The 21,750-nt window shown below is 33.9% G+C and overlaps 1 protein-coding gene across 1 annotated transcript in view; it reads left to right on the top strand.

Moving 5' to 3' along the window:
- Positions 1–21,750, top strand: part of COG6 (component of oligomeric golgi complex 6) — an 83,266-nt gene that overhangs the window by 53,157 nt on the left and 8,359 nt on the right. Inside the window, exons 14-18 of the mRNA XM_014732056.3 lie at positions 6,001–6,132; positions 6,468–6,635; positions 9,386–9,493; positions 12,600–12,653; positions 15,498–15,577. Of these exons, the coding sequence (XP_014587542.2) occupies positions 6,001–6,132; positions 6,468–6,635; positions 9,386–9,493; positions 12,600–12,653; positions 15,498–15,577 (542 nt within the window). The remainder of the gene's footprint in view (positions 1–6,000; positions 6,133–6,467; positions 6,636–9,385; positions 9,494–12,599; positions 12,654–15,497; positions 15,578–21,750) is intronic.

Below are 21,750 nucleotides of genomic sequence, written 5' to 3'. Positions count from 1 at the left end.
ATGCTTTTTAAATAAAAGTATGTGAAATAAAAAGTTATAATTAGAAGGTATTTCAAATGTTAGTTTGCACTCTTAAATTTATCTTCAATAATTTTGTTGACTTAATTTCAATTCCATAAATAAATAAGGCAAGAGGAAACTTTTGGAGGTGATGGATATGTTTATGACATAGAATGTGACGGTGGTTTCGTGGGTGTGTACTTATCTCCAAACTCATCAATTATATACGTTAAATATGTACAGCTTTTTGTATGTCAATCAAACTTCAATAAAGTGGTTTTTTAAAAAAACTTAAGTTCCATTTATTGTCAATTACTGGAACATATATGAATTTCGATAGAACAAAAGGAGTCTACATATAGAATGAAGACATTGATTTAAAAGTATGAGGGGTTGTTTTTTGGTTGATTGGTTTTTTAAAATTTTTTTGAAAGCAAATGGGTGAGTGGCTTAACAAGCTACAGAACAGAAAATTGGAGGACCTTAAGTGGAAGATATTTAAAAGGATATAACTAAAGTTGGCAGTGGAATGGGGTTGTGAAACAGCTTTTGTTTTTTTTATGGTGCAACCTTTTCATTTTTCTCTAATAAAGTCAGAGAATCTATCCGCAAAAGGGATAGAAAGTGTCATAGTAAATAGTCGCAGGAAGAATGAGAACTCTGTTTAGTGTTAGAGCTCTATACTTTTCAAAAAAGAGAGGTTCTAATATGTGGAATATGAGGTTTTCAGTAGACTAAATGCTTTTAAATGTGAAATTTTTCTTTACACTTCAACTTTATCAATTAGAAGATGTACATAAAAATTACGAATATATCTTTCATAAAGCTCTTGAGTATTATTAATGATCACTTTGTTTAGGAATTTTGGATATTTTTATAAAACAATTCTCAGTATTTACGTAATACAAATAAAAAGATCAAATGAACTTTCTTTTTAAGTGAAGATAAAACTTACAGTACACAAATCTTAAATGTACCGTTCATTGAATTTTTGTATTTGTATATATTCATTAATCACCACCCAGATCAAGATATAAAATGTTTCCAGAATCTCAGAAAGCTGCTTCATGCCTCTTCCCAGTCAGTACCTGCCCCAGGTAGACCTCTGTCTGACTTCTGTTTCCTCTTTTTGTGTGCTATTTAAATTCACATAAATAGATTTCATGCAGTTGAACTCTTGGGGCTGACTTCTTTCATTTGACATTATATCTGTAAGATTCATCCATGTTGTATGTAGCAGTAGTTCACTTTTTAATCATTGTGTAATCATTGCGTTATATAAATGCACCACAATTTATTGATGGACATTTGGATTGTTTCTAGTTCTTAGGTATTAGAAATAAAGCTCCTGTGAATATTTTTGTACATGTCTTTTGGTGGACGTCAGTTTTCATTTCTCTTGTGTGTGTGCACACAAATGGGATGTCTGGGTGATAGGGTTGATAGCTTTAGTGGGTACTGCCAAGGACTTCCGCAGAGTGATTTTACCAATTTCCTCCAACAGAAATGTGTGGAAATTTCAGTTCCTCCACATTCTCTCCAGTACTTGTGTTAGGCTTTTTTATTTTAGCTATTGCGGAAGTTGTGTGGTGGCATTTCATTTGTGATTTTCACTTTTCTGAGGACTAATGATGTTGAACAGTTTTTCATTTTATTGGCTGCTGGATATACTCTTTTGAAGTCTGATGCCCAATTTCTATTAGATTACCTGTGTTTTTCTTACTGATTTGTAAGTGTTTTAAAAAAATCTGTTCTGGATACAAGTTCTTTATGGGATAATAAGCATTGCAAATATTTTTTCCCAATTTTGACCTGTCTTTTCACTCTCTTAATGGTGTATTTTGATGAATAGTTTTTAATTTTAATTCAGTTCTGTATACTAATCTTTTATTTCATGGTTATTCATTTAGTCTTTTTCTATCACAAGGTCTTGAAGTTGTTCTTCCATGTTTCTTCTAAGAAGTTTTATTGTTTTGGCTTCCACATTTAGGTCTTTGATCTATCTCAAATTAATTTTTGAGTATGGTGTGAAGTGGAGGTTAAGGTTAATTTTTTTTCCATATGGATAACTGGTTGATCCAGCACCATGTGTTATAAAGACAATCTTTTCCCACTGAATTACAGTGGAAACTTTGTTACAAATCACCTGTGTATGGATTTGTTTTGTAACTGTTTTATTCTGTCCCCATTGGTTTATTTGTCTGTCCTTGCTCTGGTACCACACTGTTTTAATCATTCTAGAACTTTATGTGGTGCCTTGATATCTAGTATATCAAGTTTTTTTGGCCTTGTATATCTTTTGTTAGATTTATTCTTAGGTATTTGAGGGTTTCTTGATGCTATTTTTTAAAAAATGTTCTGCTTTTTAAATGTTTTTGTTTTGCTTTTTAAATGTTGTTTTCCGCATATGTGATGGTAGTATGTAGCATATAGTTGATTTTAAATGTTGACTGTGTCTCCACACACCTTTAAGGCATTTGGTTTTTAAGTGCTAGGGTAAGCCATTGAATATTAAAGAGCTTAATGAGAAGGTCTGACCTCTTTGTTTATTTTTAAAACATTTTAAAAAGAACATTGTGGCTGCTATGTGCTCAGTAAAAGGTCGAGTTGGGGGAACAAATTTCAAAGCAAGGAGGCCACTTTAGGAGACTCTTGGAATGGACCAGGCAAAAGATGATAGCCATAGCATTGGGATGGTGAGGAACAATTGTGTTTGGAATGTATTTTAGTAGTATGGAGCTCATTGATCAATTAGATGAGGGAAGTGTGAAGAAGAAAAATCAGTGACTACTCTTGAGTTGTTGGTCTGATTAATTAGATAGCATTAATGTATTTAAAGTTTACATTAATGTAAAGTTAAGCAAATATTCCCATTCATTTAATATTCGTAAAGCAAAAAGTGATAAATTAGTTGTTGTTCCTACTCCCTTTTACATATAATAGATACTTAACATTCTTTAGAAGTTTTTTCTTTCTAATGAGGTAGTGGAGACATCAGCTTTTGGTAGTAAAAATTTTGGTAAAACAAAAATGTTAACCTTACAATGTAATACTAATTTCTATGCTTTTAAAATCTTAATTTACAATTTAATATGTCTAAGTTTACTTGTGCTCAAGCTTATATTGGAGCCCATGAGTGGGCTTCTATTAATCCTAAATGGGTTGTATAATTTTCCATGTGTTTATCTTTTCCTTGGAAAACAAACAATACCTTCTATGAAATTCTTAAAGGATGTTTGCTTTCTCCCCCTTCCTCACACCCTCATTACATATAAGAATCACTGGTTTGGAAAACTTAAGGCAGGTGAGTCACAAGGTATAAAATTAGCTAGCAAAATTTCAACATAACAGAAGATTTAGGCAGGAAGGATGCTTTATGTAAACTTGAAGAAGCCATCATCTTTGTTGTAAGATACTGGAGCCATTAGCACAGGTAGATCTCAATGTGGTGATGATCTTAAGAGCTTTTAACAACACTTTATCATAGATTCTGTACGATCTATATAATATCCTCTTTGAAGAAAATTAACTTTTTTTTGCTATTCTTAGATGTCTTAAGTGATTTTTGTTCCCCTCTCCCTCCATTACTGCCTTCTTTTATGTTAAGTAAATATTTTCTAGTGCACTACTTTTAATTCTTTTGTTTATTTAAATATGTGTGTGAATGTGTATATATAAAATATATATTATGTATACATTTAGTTATTTTCTTGGTTATCATCTCTGTTTATAGCAATCTAGTTTGGAAAAATACCAAATTCTTTTCATTAATATACGAAAGCTTTGCTCCTGTATAGCCCTGTTCTCCACTTCTTTTACACTATTATTGTTACAAATTATATCTTTCTACATTGTGTGCTCATCAGCATAGGTTTGTAATTTTTGCTTCATGCAGTTATCTTTTAAATCGGGGGAAAAAAGGAGTTATACACAGAAAGTACATCAATACTGTCTTTTATATTTACCTATGTTGGAACTTTTACTGATGTTCTTTATTTCTTCATGTGAATTTGAGTTACTGTCTAGTGTTCCTTGATTTTATCCTGAAGAATTTCCTTTAATATTTCTTATAGAACAGGAGAAGTTTTGTTTTTGTTTATTGGGAATGTCTTAATTTCTCCTTTATTCTTGAAGAATAATTTCACTGAATATAGAATTCTTGGTTGACAGTCTATTTCTTTCAGCCCTTGAATGTGTCATCCAGTGCCTTCAGGCTTCCATGTTTTCTGATGAGAAATCAGCTGTTAATCTTATTGAGAATGTTTTGTTCATAATGTTACTTTTCTCATTACTTTCAGATTCTTTCTTTGTCTTTTGACACTTTGATTATGATGTGTCTCAGTATGGATGTATTAAAGATTATTCTACTTGGAATTCATGAATTTCTTGCATGTTTACATTAATTTTTTTAATCAAATTTGTGAAGTCTTCTGTTATTTCTTCAAATATTCTTTCTGCACCCCTGCCTTCTGAGATCTCCATTGTACTTATGTTATTGATGGTGTCCCACAGGTCTCTGAGGCTCTGTTAATTTTCTTTTATTTTTCCTTCTGTTCCTCAGACTGCATAATCTTAATTGACCTATCTTCAAGTTCACTGATTCTTTATTCTGCCTGCTCAAATCTGCTTTTGATTCCCTGTGGTGAATTTTTCATTTCAATTACTGTGCTTTTCAACTCCAAAATTTTTATTTGGTTATTTTTTATTATTTGTGTCTCTTTATTGATATTCTCTATTTGGTGAGATATTGTTCTCATACTTTCCTTTAGTTTAATAACATAATTTCCTTTAGTTCCTTGCACATATTTAAAATAGCTGATTTAAAGTCTTGGGCTAGTAATTCCAACATCTGGGCTTCCTCAGGGAAAGTCTATTGACTTTTTTTTCTATGCATGGACCTTATTTTTTTGTTTGTTTGCATGTCTCATAATTTTATTGTTGTGATTGCTTTTATGAAGGAGGATGGGTTTTCAGAGGTCCATACTTTTCCATTTCTGCTGATGTCACTTAAGTATTAACTTTTATACATAAAATATTCTTAATATAAATCCTGGGGTATTTTAAAATTTTTGCGTCTTTCTGTCTTCCTGATGCAAGACTATATAGTCTCTTACATGGATTCTAAGTACCAAATTTTGTTTCATTTACGAAATCTGACTGTATTAATATAATAAATACTCTGAAAAATATTATTGAAAAAATTCATAGGCACATGTTCTTGGATATTGTGATGCCAGCAAGTAGGGATAATAAACTCAGCATACTTCCAGTTAGTAAGTGCCAGGTACTCTACTCAGCAGTTTAGATGCAACGATTTCATTTAATCCTTGCAGAATCCTTCTGAAGCTCTGAGCAGTTAAATAACTTTTCCAGGGTCACACAACTAGTATGTGGTAGATCCAAAATGTAAAATTACTCTCTTTAACTCCAGAGCCCAAGATTGTGTGACGGTGTTATATGGTTTTGGGGAAGTGTGTGACCCATAGACCAGTCTTCTGAAAATCACCTGTGGTGCTTGTTGAAACAGAGATTCCCAGACCCCAAACCTATATATACTGAACCAAAATATTTGAGATTTGGGCCTGAAGGTGGGTGATGATTCTCAATTATGTTGTAGTTGGGAAAGCGCTGATCTCTGGATTGCTTTTTTCTTATGACTTGGGTTAAAAAACAAAACAGCCCATTTCAAATCCATATGAAAATATAATTCTACAAAGACCACTAAGTTTCCTTAAAATATTTTGAATTTTAGAAGTACAAATTCTCTACTTCTAATTATGATGTATTAATTCTGAGATAATCTAACAAAAAACTTTTGTGTCATTTTCTGAGCTGGTTAGTATAATATAAAATAAGCTATTGAAAAATTGTAGATTTTGTAAAGTGTCAGCCAATGCTTTACATCTTTTATATGTATTATTTTATTGTGAACTGGCATTTATTTATACATTCAGGTTTAGTGGAGAAATATAAGCAGTGGATAACCATCCCCTATTTTAGGTTGAACTCCCACCACCTGATCTTGGACCAAGTTCTGCCTTAAATCAGACACTCATGTTGTTGCGTGAAGTTTTGGCATCTCATGATTCTTCAGTCGTACCACTGGATGCCCGTCAAGCTGATTTTGTGCAGGTGCATCGTAAATTCGTTTTTAATGATTGCTTATTGCTCCTCTATTGTACATTCTGTTGAGATTCTGGCATTTTATAACCCATATATTTCGATAATCCCTCTCATTGATTTTTCCTTGGAATATTAAACAAATTCTCTTTGATTTAAAAAGTATTCAATGATGCTCATTTTTAAAACTATTATGATTATTGTACCATTTAATCTTTTTCTTCTGCGGTTCTGTAAGTTGGCCCCCTTCCAGTTAGTTTGGCATTCATTCTGAAGTGCCATTAACCCAGGCCTGTGTCACTGTTTGGGAAATAAAGAATAAGTTTTATTTTATTTTTTGTTTATAGGTTTTATCATGTGTCTTGGATCCTCTCCTCCAGATGTGTACTGTATCAGCCAGCAATTTAGGCACAGCTGACATGGCCACTTTCATGGTCAATTCACTATATATGATGAAGACAACATTAGCTCTGTTTGAATTCACTGACAGACGTCTGGAAATGCTACAGTTTCAGGTTAATTTTGCTATAAAATGATTGCTCACTGTGATGGAATCTTTTTTCTATGTATGATCTCAGTTACTGGCTTTAACCTAATTTCAATGACTTAATTCCTATAAATCCCTTGTTGTAATCTGATGGAAGACCACACACACACACACACACACTCACACTCACGCTCATACTCTCAGTATTTCAGTTTTGTTTTGGAGAAGGCAGAATATGTGATGGGTAAGATATTTTATTTAAACCATAGTATGTGATGGTAGAATGAAGCTTTTCTAATGTATGCAGATTTCAGTTTCTCAACTGTGAATATTATGCTATATTTTTCAAGCTGTGTAGCTAGTGCAGAAAGTGTTATAGAGGACAGATATATTTTTATCTATGTGTAAACCAGTGTTAGGCAAAACATTACAATTTGTTATACCAGTCACTCTAGTCCTGTAAACCAAATGGTATCTCTTAAGAGTCTGTAAATGGCTAAAACAAAGCCATTTATAATATTTATCAGATACTTGGCTTCTGATTTTGAAATAGCAATTTTTGGGGAGATAGAATGTTTCAAAAAAACTCTGAATGTTCTGTATTATCACAAGTGTATAAACAGTTTTTCAATGACTATAGTAAAAATTCATTTGTAAGGTTTTGGGGTTTTCTGAAGAATGAGTTTTGACACATCTAAAGTTTTGATATTTTATAATTTCTAATTCCTTTTTTTAAAAGAAATATAAGGAAGTATGACTGATTTTCCTTATTTGCATAAATTTTTGTTTTATGTGGAATAATAGAATTCTTTTTTAAAACAAATTCATTGATCTTTACTGTATTCATCAATAATTCAACCCCAAACTCTCTGCCATTTGCCTAAATCTTTTCTCAAGATGTTCAGATACATTGGGTGTTCATCAATCTATTTTATCACCAATTATCTGCATTTCTTACATATTCCATAGTCACCTTTTGCCTTTTAGGAGGACAAGCCCCACTGTGTAAGCGCTTATTGATCCTGTACTTGCATCACGCTTGCTGTTGGGCTCTTGGCCAATGTTAGTTCCATGGACCAGCCCATAGTCACTGTGAGAGGATCAGATGAGGATGTGGTTGCTGGAAGGCATAGTTTATTTGTGCCTTGCACAGTAACGCTTCACCTTGTTAAGTTGAAGATACTTAATTGTCAGACCTTTTCTATCAATCATCTATTAATTTTCTTCTGCTCCTACTTTGCTTCTTCTAGTGTTTCAAGTAAGAAATCCAGGCCAGTCTGATTTTCTCTTGTTTGTGGTAATGTATTCTATCCATCTGGAAGCTTATAAGGATTTTCCTTTGAGTTCAAATATTTCCTCAGGATATTTTTTCGTATTTCTCTCTTTCCGTCATTTCCATCTTGGACATTGCAGAGCCATTTCAATCTGAAGGTGCAACCCTTTCTTTCGCTCAATAAAGTTTTCTCTTATTTTTAATTAATTATTACTCCATCTGTTACTTTTATATTCGGAATCTTCTGTCTTTAGTTGGTTTTATCTCCTGATTCTGTTTTCTAATTTCTTTTTAAATCTCTTCACTTTATTTCTTTGATGTTTTCTCTGTATTATGTTTCTTCTGTTATCCTCTCAGATACTAATTTGGTTCTTAGCAGTAACTCTTTCATTAAATGTTTACATTTGCACATCTTGTTTTTCTTTTATTTCTAGTAAGTCTAGTAAGTAAGGGCTCTATTGTACTTTCTTGAGCATTCACTTAAAAAAACAATTAAAGTACTCTGCGTCTTTTGTTCCCTCAGGGAAAGATACTTGTTCAGATTATTCAGTGGGTTTCCTCTTAGAAGCTACTCACCTCTTTTATACCAGTTGTAAGTTGTTTAGATGGAGGGGCTCAGCTGTTGGAGTTCCGTGGACAGTGGCAGGCATTCAGATGGTAACAGCACAGTTAGTAGTGTACTGTGCCGTTGGCAAACAGACTGGTAAAACTGCGGGAACTTGTGGTGAGGAATAGAAGGAAGAACTCTGGACTCTCAGGCCTGTACTGGTAAAGTAAGGGAGCAGCAGACTTCTTCCCACTAGGGAGTTCTTCAACCCATCAGGGTAGTCCCCTTCTGTGTCTTCTGCCCCCATTAGCATTACGTGGCTTCCCAAAAGATGGCACAAGGCAGCTGAGCACATATAACTCACATCTCCTAGCCAGGTCTTCTTAGGCAGTTTCTGAACTGAAGTCTTTGACCAATCTTCTGCTGGGTCCTCACCTCTCCCCTAGTAGTCAAAGACCTGCGTTCTCCTCAGAAAAGCTTATTGCCTCAGCCCCAAAGGGATTTCCTCCCGGCTTCTCCAGATGGCATATTTGATTGAGTCAGTCCAGTAAGTGGGGAGGGTGAGGGAGCATGGAGGTCAGGAACATCAGGCCTTCTCCTTCCCAGAATTGTTCCTAAATATTTTATTTTACACTGTTCTTGTTTATTAGCGTTTTTTGCTTGTGTTTTGCTTATTACCAGCTTCAAAGAGCTGGGAAGCAACTCAAATGTTTTGACTGGTGGCTAGTCCTGGAATCCTCCTTGGTTATCATTTTTTAAGGTAAGACTTTCTCTTTCTTTTATAGGAGGACTTCCTCTTTGGGGGAAGGAAAAGCCTTTGTTATAGAAGCAGCCCCTGTGCCTCAGAGCCACTGCAGGGAACAAGTCCGTGATGAAGACCTAAGACTCCAGGATAGTCCACTTCTGCTGTCATCGGTCTTCTTTTAAAACATTTTCTTTCTTTTGTGTTTTATTTTAGATTGAAGCACATTTGGACACACTTATAAATGAACAAGCTTCTTATGTTTTAACTAGAACAGGCTTGAGTTATATCTATAACACTGTACAGCAACATAAACCTGAACAGGTAAGCACATGGATGTTCCTAATTAGAGAAATGCACATGTTTAGAGTTTGTCAATGAAAATAATCTATAAATGAAAATTTTGGGTGAGTTTATTCTGAGTTAAAATGTGAGGACCATGGCCCGGGGCCTTTCTTCCCAAAGGAAGAAAGGGCACCAAAGAAATGGGGTGTACAGAGTGGTTATATACCCCCAAAGAGGAGGTTTCACATATGATTGAAATGTCGCTTTAACAATAGTCATGAGACTGCTCTGTCGGCACAGTGATTGATGGACACAGCTGGTAGTAGGTCTGCTGTCTTAGTGGACATAGCAGGGTGGTAGGTCTGTTGTCTCGAGCTGGGTGGTCACAAGTGAGCACAGCAATCAGTTCCTAGCCTAAAGAAAGTTTCTTATCCTTAAGGAAATGCCAATGTGGGGGGAAGTTGCACCTTTATCTGAAGAGCATTTGTTCTTAGCATAGGAAATGTTTAAAGCAGATATACAATGCATGCTCAACAGCCACGTCAGGCCCTTTTGGGGGAAAAAAACAAAGTCATGCTGAATTAGGTTTACACCAAATGGCTTCCTCATATACTCCAATATATCCTGTTGCTTGCCATTTCTATTTGTCAAGTTCTAGTGGTAGACTCTGGTTTGAATCTTAGCTCTGCCACTTAATAGCAATTTTTCACTGGGAAAGTAACTTATCTCTCTGTCTTATTTCCTCATCTGTAGATTGGGGGTAATAACATCTGTATCACACAGTTGTTCTGAAGATTAAGTGAGATAATACATATATAATTCTTAGATGACTACCTGAGATATAGTAGAGTGCCCCAAGATATTAACTGTCCTTTTTACTACACATAGTTTGGGTTAAAAGTAATGAGAATATATAAAAATTAGTATTATAAAGTGTATAAAGGACAGTCTTGATGTGGGCTTGGCGAACCGAGGAGTCGAAAGAAAGATTTCTTGGACTCTCAAGGTCTGGCAGTAGTGCTCTTTTATTTAGAGAATACTATGGAATACCATGGGGACAGGACCCATGGGCAGTAAGAGCTGCAGGCATGGGGACAGGACCCATGGGCAGTAAGAGCTGCTGCAAACATGGGTTGAGGGTAGGGCTAAATTTAAGGTATAGGTATGTGAGTTATCTCTTTACAAGATGAAGGAAGGAATATGTAAAAAAAGTCGTTAAAATGGTATCAGTACAGTTGGGGTCTGGTTATTGGGTGGTCCTATAACTTTTAGATAAGAATCAAACCGGATTAAGTAAATGGCTGAAGCCACCACCTTAAATATTATCTTCAGCTAAAGACAAAGGAGGATGTTGGTGGTGGGGGTGTCAGTTACATGAGGTTACCAGACAGTAAACAACTTAAGTCCTTGCCTTCCCCATTAAGAGTTTCTAGAGATAAGGTCATCCCCCCTTCCTCCTGGTGCAGAGAGAGAGAGACACCCCCACAGATGGAGACTTCCTTCACAAATGCAAATATCTCTCATCAAAGGGCAAGCAAATTCCACTCCTCAGAGCCTCCTTCCCATCTGCAGTTTTTCAAAGTAACCAGCCTAAAATAATCCACATCAGTCTTACTGGTAAATTTTTCAGAGTCCTGTATCACTATCAGTTAATTGAATGCATAGATTACTGTATAAATAGCACTCATTCCCTTTTTAATTTAGTAAATCGTGGTCTATTACTTTGGAAAGGTAAATATTTCTGGGGCCAGCACTTGATCTTAAGTTTTAGTGCTCCAGTAGAAATAGATAATGGAGTGGTGGGAAACTTAGAAAACTTATGTAAGCATCTTTCTTTAAAAAGCAAAGAACTCTGTTAAATGACTTTAACATGAGGAGTATTTTATAGCCCAGGAACTCTTAAGTGAAGCTTTCAAAAATCACAAGTTCTGGGGTCTGGCCCCGTAGCTGAGTAGTTAAAGTTCTGTGTGCTCCACTTCAGTGGCCTGGGTTCATGGGTTCAGATTCCAGGCACAGACGTACTCTACTCACCAGCTAGGCTGTGGTGGTGTCCCACATACAGAAAAAATAGAGGAAGATTGGCAAAGATGTTAGCTCAGGCCTGGGCTCATCTTCCTCAAGTGAAAAAAGAGAAGGATTGACAGTGGATGTTAGCTCAGGGCAAATCTTCCTCAGAATAAATGGATAGATAGATAGATAAATCACAAGTTCTGACTTAAAGTAGTAAGCAAATTTCTACCAGTAGAAACCAATTCTGCTGCCCTTCTTATACTATCAAAAATTGTCAGAGTAAAACTCATAAAGCCTTTCACTGCCATTTTCTAAATGCTTCATTGCCTTTCTTTCTTGCTTATGAGTACTTCTGAAGTATCCTGGCATTTCCATCATTAATAAACGTATGTGCTTATCACTCCCCCCAACAAATACTATTGAGTGCCTTCATGCTTGTGTAGGGGAGGAAGACATTTCCTCTACCATCTCTGGGTTCTTCTGGCCGGAGAACGAATTAAATTCACATGGGACAGAATAACAGGAGAAAATTAAACAAAGCTTTATAACATGTATACATGGGAGAGGCTCAGGCAAACTGAGCAACTGGCCAAAATCGCTGAAGCCACCACCTTAAATATCATCTTCAGCAAAGGAGGATGTTGGGGGTGGAGGGGGAGTTGATCATGGGAGATTACCACACAAGTACAGTAAACAAATGCAGATTTAAGTCCTTGCCTTTGGCATTGATTAAGAGTTTCTAGAGATAAGGTCATCTGCCCCAGTTCTTCCTGGTACAGAGAGGGAGACACCTTTACAGGTGGAGATTTCCTTTACAATGTAAATGTCTCTTAACAAAGGGTAAGTAACTTCTACTCCTCAGAGCCTCCTTTCCTGTCTGCTGTTTATTAAAAGTAACCAGCCTAAAATAATCCTCATGCCAAAGAGACATATCTTGGGGTGGCCAATTCCCATCTCCCACACTAGTTACACAAAAGTGAGCAAATCATAGTCCCTGCTCTAATTGAGGTTGAAGAGATGACACTTGAGTTCTTTGGAAATAAGCTAAATTTCCAAATTTGGGCAATCCACTATTGGACTATATTTCATAAGTGAACTGAAACATATAGCACCTTTTTTTTGCCTTTTTTTCCAGGGCCCTTTAGCTAATTTGCCCAATCTAGATTCTGTGGCATTGAAGGCTGCAATGGTAAGTGCATAATAAAGCATTTCAGTATAGATTTCCTTATGGAACATTATTCTTAATTTTTTTGGTAATTTTGTCCTGTGTGGTAATTTATCTCTTGATATTCTGTATTCACATGGGGTCCAAGAATAATGACTGTGCATGTATTCCTTTAACTAAAGAGGTCTGACCAAGACATACATTTGTGGTAGGTAATATTCTACCATACCATAATAGTTGCATCATTTCTGTTTAGGTTTTCTTCACTTTCAGAGTTTTACTCCTAACCTAATGGAGAAATAGGAGTGGCAGATGTGAAGAAGTTAGGCTGTTTATCATTATAGACTTCCTCCTGTCAGCACTCCTTGGCTTATAGTTCTTAACTTTGTCTTGAGAGGATAACTGAAATTGGATTCCAGTCTTAAAAATAATATATTACGCTTGAGTGTGTACCTCCACTTTAATACCTTCCTTTCAAGTGAAGACCTTGCTTGCACATCCCTTTCTGTATGAGTGCAACTTTTTGTAGCATGTTTCCATGTCTTAACTATATACTTTGTATATCATGTATATCCATCAGGTGGATGACACTCATTTAACCCTCATAGGAATTACCCTCTTGGAAGCTTTATAATAATACCACTAGTAGTAGTAATAATAACAACAATGAATAACAACAACAGCCATTAACATTTTTGAGCATGCCAAGCATTTTTCATGTATTAACTCTTTAATCCTCCTAACAACCCCGTTCAACCCAGTACTTATGCACTTAACTACTATCCTGCTTATCCTAGGTGTTTAAATACTTGTACTCACTACCACAATGTTTTCACTTTAATAAATAGTGCTCTTGGATAACTTTTTGATTCCAGGGTTTTCCTGTCCATCTTACAGAGCTAAATTTAACTGAAAATAAAAGAATAGACTGACAAGTTACCTAACAAATGCAAAGAATGCAGAGCTGACAATATTAATATTAGACAAGGTAAATTTCAAAAACTGAATAGGATGAATAAAGAACATTATGTCATGATAAAAGACAATATACATAAAAGTAACAGTCATAACTGCTATATATGAAACATAACAGTAAAAACTCTAGAAACGCAAAGATTTGGTTCTAAAACATTCGAATAAAAATAAATGAAAATGAATAAATTTTAGATTTATTAAAAAAAATAAGTTGCTTAGTTACATTCATCATACTACGTAGTAATTCCACTTCAAGGTGTTTACCCCCGCAAATGAGGACATATGTCTACACAAAGAGCAGTAACCTTAGTTAGTACTTAATAACTGTTTCCCTCCCTCTGCTTCTCCTCTCCCCCGACACATATCCAATCCATAGTAGAAACCCACAAAATATATTTAAATCTCATTACAAATTCTTGTACACTTGGTCTTAAACTTTAAAAACAGTTAAGTTGAATATTTTATATCTCTCTTAAGAAACAAAATCTTGATTGAGTTTTGTGTATGAGCCATCATTTTATATCTAACTGTTGCCTCCATTTGGATGCTTCAAAGGCACTGCAGTTCAGGATATCCAAAACTGAGCTCTTCTAACTCTTCCCCACCCGCTAATGCCAGGTTCTCTTCCAAGTGTTCTTAACTCATAAAGTGGTAAGAACATCTATCCATCTGTTATTTCAACAATTATTAATCAAGTGTTTCCTATTTTCTAGGCATCATGCTAAGAACTGGGATGAAAATAGACATGATTTAGTAAGGGATGTGGCTATTACACAACTAAATAAATGTACAAATATACAGTTATGAATTATAACAACACTGAATTAAATTATACAGATTCAAAATCTGGGAGTCAACCCCTTCATCCTATCAATAACTAAATCTTGATGATTTTAATTCTCTGCAGCATCTCCTCTTCTGTCCACCTTTATTGCCCTTGCAGTCTAAGATGCTGCAATAGCTACCTATTTGGTGTCCTTGCATCTACCATTACAACCTTCCATTCCATTCTTCTTGCTGTAACCAGATTTAACTTCTTAAAATTTAAATTAGGTAATTCCCCTACTTCAATGATTTCCTAATGCTTTTAAAATAGGAATTAAAATCCTTTGAAAAAGCATACAAGTCCTACAGTAACTTACCTCTATTAGCATTCTCTTTCTCACTTTCTCTTTCTCACCTTCATCCATGCTGTCCCCACTCCCTGAACCCCTGCTACACACGCATTTACTTAATGTCTGTTCATCTTCAAGTTCTCACTTCAGTGTCATCTCCTCAGAGATGCTTTTGCCAAACACAGAGACATAAATCTGTCCTCTTGATTTATGCTTTTATAGTACATTGGTTTTTTCTGTTATAGCATTTCACACAGTTTATAGTTACATATTTAATTACATTATTGTTTGTTTCCTGCCTCTCCCACTAGGCCATAAGCTCTATGAGGTGAGGGACTCTCCTCTTTTGCGCACCATTATATTTACATTACCTAATACACCTTATAGGAGGTACTTAATAAATATTAGTTGAATGAATAGATGAATTAATAATTAACAGATACAGTAGATTTAAGACTTGAAATCTGATGACTTTACTTCTTGATATAAGTATCAGAGTATTAAACTCAGAAGTTTGGTGGGGGAGACTAAGATGAATGGCTTGGATTCAGAATTTTAAAAGTATGTATTGCTGATATTGACTACGTTGAAAAGTTTGGCACTTTTAGGGAGTTTTGGTTAGCATATTTGAGAAATAACTCATTTTGATCACAAAGAAATCATTATTTGAAATATGAGATTTTTCCTGAGATTTAACCCTTTAAAGAGATGGTTATATTTGAGATGTCTATTAGCAAATATATGCACCTTATGTGTTACATTTCTCTGTTTCTTTTAGGTTCAGTTTGATCGTTATCTGTCAGCCCCAGACAACCTGTTAATGCCCCAGCTGAATTTTCTTCTAAGTGCCACAGTGAAGTAAGTATTTTTTTGGTCCCAGTTAGTTGGTTCACATATTTTTAAATACCAAGCACATTTCCTAGAAAAAAATTATTTTCAAGAATAGATTTACCATTGAAGATTTATAGTTCTCAACCTTTTTCTTAGTACCCCTAAGAGATCTGACCCTGCCTTGTTTGTACTTATTCCTTGCATGTATCTAGCTCCAAAATCTCTATTTAGTGAATGATTTTTTAAATTGATGTGAATATAATTGGAGCTACATAGCCTTAATACCAAATTCCCTTATATTAACAAACATGTCAGACGACATTGAATATGTCATGAAAGAGCCATAACATGTTCATTGTGCAGTGTAGATGGTGTGCTGTGTAGACTATTTCGGATCTAAGCAGTTTCTATAGATACATTACAAAATTGTCCGGTATCACATATTTATCAGGAATGTGTTCCAGATAAAGAACTATATACTAAAATATTAGATTATTACAATTAGAAGAAACTGAGAGATCCTATTGTCTGACTGTCTTGATTTTAAGGAAAATATTGACAAATGTAAATTATCTATAAGTATGAAATCAGAGAACATCTATACATTTTTTTCTTTCCATTCAACCAGCTGTGTATTAGGTGCTTTCTATGTAACAGGCACTATGGATTAAGATTGAAAAGACATTTGGACTGTCTTCATGGATTATGTAGTCTGATGGGTCAGTTAGACATGTGAACAGATAATTACATTAAAAAGTGCAGTAAGGAAAACTGTGAAACTTGAAGAAAATGCTTCAAGAAAGGATGTAGTAGTGCAGAGGTGGTGACTTGTTTTCTCGTGTTCTGCAGAGTAGGCCTACAGCAATAAAGAAGGAGGAGGCAGCTTTTGGCTCAACAGGCAGAAATGATTTTAATATTTTTTTGATTCATATTTTATTATTCTAAAAGATCTCATACTGTCTACATAGCAAGAATTCTAAAGACCCGAGAGATTATAAAACAAGCTCCATTATTCCATGGCTCAAATTGTGTGTATTTCTTAAATTATTTAATTTTTTAGCCAAATACCTGCAATTTTTTTAGATTTAACCATGTTTCAGTACTTAATATTTGAATGTTAAGTTGTTTGGAACATTACTAATATAAAACATACCGTTATTCTTTTCATAATATAATGATTGAGGGGAAATTTTAATGTGTTTTAAAGCATGGCATGTAGCCCAGATGCCACAAGGGAAAAAAGGGGCAGATTTGCCTACATAACACTCTTAAGTGTTTTTTTGTAGAAAAAGACAAGATAAACTAAGTTAAAACATGAAAAATAATTTGGAAAAATATTTTAAAATCATGAAACAGCCAAATTATTCTTAATGTATTATCCTTAATATAGAACGAGATTCCACAAAACAGTACAAACAGTAGAAAAACACACACTGTTATGTTTGGACAATTCACAGAAGAAATGCAAATAGCAAATGAATTATGAGAAGATAATAATTATCCAAAAATGCAAATTAAAACAGCAATGAGAATTCTGCCTATCAGATTACTGACAATAAAAAGTTTGTTATTATATGCTAACGGAAAAGGTCTGGGAAAATGGGTATTTTCGTACTCTGGGTGACAGTATAAATTAGTACAGTCTTTTTGGAGGACAATTTGGCAGCATTTATAAAAATTTTAAAAATAAATGTCCTTTGGTTTAGAGATATCTCTTAATAGGTTTTTCCCCTTTCTTAGTAAAAGTTAAAATCTTAGTAAGAGTTAAAAAATAAAGTTGTTGAAATAGCTGCGGCATTAAGCACTTTCTAAGGATCTATCTGAATTCTTTATTTCTGAGGACTTCTCAGATTTTCTAAAGCTTATATGATATTCAGAACACATGTTTGTCTTCTGTTACTGAAGAAATATTTTAGCTTTCCATTTATTTTTATTGTTTTAACAGTTTAACAATTAATAGTTAAACAGTATTAACAATTAACAGTGTTAACAATTAATACTGTTAAACAATTGTTTAACAGTAATGTAAATTTTGTTATTTTATTAACAAAGTCAGATGAGCCTAGTTTTTGGTAATTATTTAAAAATCTGAACTTTTAATTTAGTATTTTGGTTTTATAGTATGTACCTAACGTCCTGTTATAAATTCTTACTAATTATAATGACATTTAAAAATTGAGATATGCACATGGTTTATATAAATAATAATAGTGCAACTAAGAATTAGAAATTGGTTAGTACCTATTTACTCCTTTTTCCTTCAGAAAATTTCTAAAATATTATTTTCAAAGTATTCTAAAATTAAATATAACCTGTGAATGTTTTTTCAGTTTTTTAAGAAGAAAAGAAATTATGGTATCAGTTTGGCTACTTATTTTAAAAATCAGCTTGCTTGAAAATATAGAGTATTTTACATATCTAAGATTCAACATTAAAGCAGATTATAACTGTGCTTTTCCCCCCCTTTTTTTGATTGATGACATTTCCCTATTTTCAAATATAATTTTTGTCCTTATTTCTCCTACTGTGTAGGCGTGGTATATATTTGATCTTATTTTTATAAAGCATTTGAAATAATAGGAGTTAACTTTTATTCAGTTAAATTTTAAATGTTTTCAAAATGGCAATTCACTTTTAAGCAAAATTAATTTAATACTGTTGTCCCCAATTTCTTTCTTTCATATTTTATTTAAATATCACTGGTTTCTTTGAAATAGATCTTTGAAACGAAAAACATTCTTTTTTCATCCTGTCTCACTTGGTTTTGTTAGTTCTGTCTCCTGAAGTTTGCCTGTCTCTATGGTTGCAGGACCTTTGGGACACCAACCGCTCTGTCTCCCTTCTTCTTGTCCTATAGTTTGACTGCCTTCTTCCTTCCTTCCTTCCTTCCTTGCGGTGAATTAGAAGAATGGTGTTCTTTTTTCAATGCCAAACTCCTGGATTCATCTTTTAATGGTATAAAAATGGCCATTGGACTACAAAAACCTCAGTTATGCATACATAAAATGTTCTCAGTGTCTTTTCTTATTGAATAAGAATTATTTCTGTGAGTAATTTAGGCAATAAAGGGACTATAGATGCTTCCTAATGTGAGCATATAGGAAAGTGGGTAAAATTTAAGAATTCTTTTATTCAAGAATCTTCTTTTATTATATATACTAGAAATAAAGCATATGCCTTGCAAAGGAACTGTTTTCTTTATGTTTAAGAGGTAAATGGAATAATTTTCTTTTCTTTACCTCTTTTAAGCCACTTGTCTTAACTATCAGGAATACCTGTATAAACAAAAATAAAGCAAGTATGGGGGGAAAAAACCTACCAGGGCAAGAACAACTACTGGAAACTATTGAGCTGAAAAATAAGGGGAGCTTGTACAATGCTTTAGAGACCTCTGAAGAAAGTCCAGGCCTTAAAAGGGTTAATCGAGCCCTATGGTAAAAGCAGCTTTAGACTCACACTGAAAATAAAGCTTAAAAACAAACCTCTAAAGGATCACACTGATCTTTAACTAAATTAACTGCCTTCCAGAGCAAAACTTACCATCTTAAGGATGACAACAAATGCAGACAACCAACAATGTAGCATTTATAAAGCTGAGCATGCAATAAAAAATTACTTAGGTGAAGTAGTAGGAGAATCTGAACCACAACTAGAACACAATCTGTCAATAGAAACAGACTCACCAATGCCAGAGTTTACATAATTAGCAGATAAGGTCTTTAAACAGCTATTTAAAATGTGTTCAAGGACTCAAAGGAAAACATTATTATATTGAGAGAAAAAAAGAATTTTACAAAATGGGAATGCTAGAGCTGAAAAATACAATAAAGTGAAAAAGTCACTGGATGGGCTAAACTGCCAATTGGATGCTCTAGAGGGAAAGATGAGTCAACTTGAAGACAGGACAATAGACCATCCAAACTGCAGCACAGATGGAAAAAAATTAAAGGTTGGAAAAAAGATGAAAAGCGTCTTAATGAGTTGTGAGGTAATATTAAGCGGTCTAATGTAGGTAGAACCTGGAGTGACATAGTGAGATTGGGGCAGAAAAAATTTGAAGAAGTAGAGAAGAATTTTTTCCAAATGTGATGGAAAATATGAACACACAGACCTAAGAAGGTAAATAACTCCAACAGGGACAAGGCACACCATAATCAGATTATAGGAAACCAATGATAAAGATAAAAAATCTTAAAAGCAGCCAGAGAGGGAAAAAAGACGTATTGTTTGCAGGGAACAATGGTGAGTATGCTTCTGACTTCTTGTTAGAAATAGTGCAAACCAGAAGACAGTAGAATATCATCTTTAAAAAGCTGAATGATAATTAAACAATGTCAACTTTGATTATATACTCGTCAAAAGTATCTTTCAAACTGAAAGTGAAATAAATACATTTTGAGATAAACAAAAGTAGAGAGGATTTATCACCTGTATACTGCATTGCAAGAAATGATGAAGGAAGTTCTTCAGGCTGGAAGAAAATGATACCAGAAAAAAACTCAGATCTACACAGAGGAATGATGAATGCAGGAAATGCTAAATATAAAAGCTGACCATTTAAAACAAAAGTGCTAACAGTGATTTGTAAAATTTGTAACACATAGAAATAAAGTTATGATAACAAAAGCACAAAATTGGAGTGAGAGGGAAGTAGAAATATACTGTTGTGATTTTGTAAGGTTATTAGTTTATCCATGAAGTGTATAATATTGTTTGAAATCAGATTATAAATCTTACAACCAGTACTAAAACAGAAATCATTTAACATGCCAATAGATAAAAAATAAAATGGTAAAAAAACAAATATATCAAAAGAAGGTAGAAAAAGAGGAAAAAAGAACAGAGGGGACAAATATAAGACAAATAGCAGGATAATAGACTTAAATACAGCCTTATAGGTAACTATATTAAATGTGGAAAGATTGTATACTCTAATTAAAGGGCAGAGCTGGTTAGATTGGATGAAAAAGCCCAGCCCAGCCATCTTGCTGTCTATAGGAAATCTGCTTTAAATATAAAACACAAATAGTTTAAAAGTAAAAGGATGGTAAAAGATATAGCATGCAAATACTAATCATAAGAAAGCTGAAGTAGCTATATTAATATCAGAAAAATTAGACAGCAGGACAGATAACACCAAAGATAAAGAGGGACATTTCACAGTAATGATAGGATCAATTCATGAAGAAGATATAATAAGAAATATGTGCATCAGATCAGAGCTTCAAAAAACATGAAGTATAAGCTCATAGCATTGAGGAGGAATAGATACATTGACAATTATATTTAGGTATTTCAACATTCCTCTCTCAGTAATTGATAGAAAAAGTAGATGATAGCTAGTATGGTGTAAAAGAACTGAACATGCCACTAATTAGCTCAACCAAATAGAAAGATCGAGTACTACACACAGCTACAGAAAATAACATTCTTTTTAAATGCGCATAAAACATTCACCAAGCTAATGTAAAACGGAGCAAAAAGGAAATAAGAAAGCCACTAGTGAATATTCCCATCTATGAACATGGTATTCCTATTTATTCAGATCTTCTTTTAGAATTTCCAGTAAAGATATATAGTTTCTTCATATAATTTTCTATGTATTATTGCCTTTATTCTTAGGAAACGGTTCTATGGCTATTATGAGAAGATCTTTTATTTTCCATTACATGTTCTAATTAGATAATTGCTGGTATTTAGGAAAGGTACTAAATTTTGTATGTTAATTTTGAATCTGGCCAAGCTACAAAACTCATTTTAGTTCTATTAGTTTATCAGTTGTTTGCTTTATTTTGTTTTTGGTACAGACATTTAAAATTAATGTGTTATTAATTCTTTTCAGTATTTATGACTAAACTCATTATATTGGCTAGGAGCTCCAAAGTAAATAGTAGATGTAATAGTGAGTGTGAATATCTTATTTTGAACTTTAATGAGAATATTTCTAATGTTTGATCATCAAGTGTGTTGTTTGCTATAGATTTTCAGTGTTCCAACGTGGTTACATGGTATTTTCTTCTAACTGATTACATCATGTAGTAATCTGTAAATTCAATATAACGTCAATCAAAATTCCCATGGAACCGTTTTATTAAATATTTATCTAGAAAGAAGTATGTGAGAGGAGACTCTGGTCACTTTTGACCATCTCCGCAGTTACCCTCCACATCTCCACAGTTCAAGCTACTGTCATCTGTGCC

The sequence above is a fragment of the Equus caballus genome, chromosome 17, assembly GCF_041296265.1.
Source record: "Equus caballus isolate H_3958 breed thoroughbred chromosome 17, TB-T2T, whole genome shotgun sequence".
NCBI classification, from domain to species: domain Eukaryota; kingdom Metazoa; phylum Chordata; class Mammalia; order Perissodactyla; family Equidae; genus Equus; species Equus caballus.
This window is presented reverse-complemented; position numbering and strand designations above follow the sequence as displayed.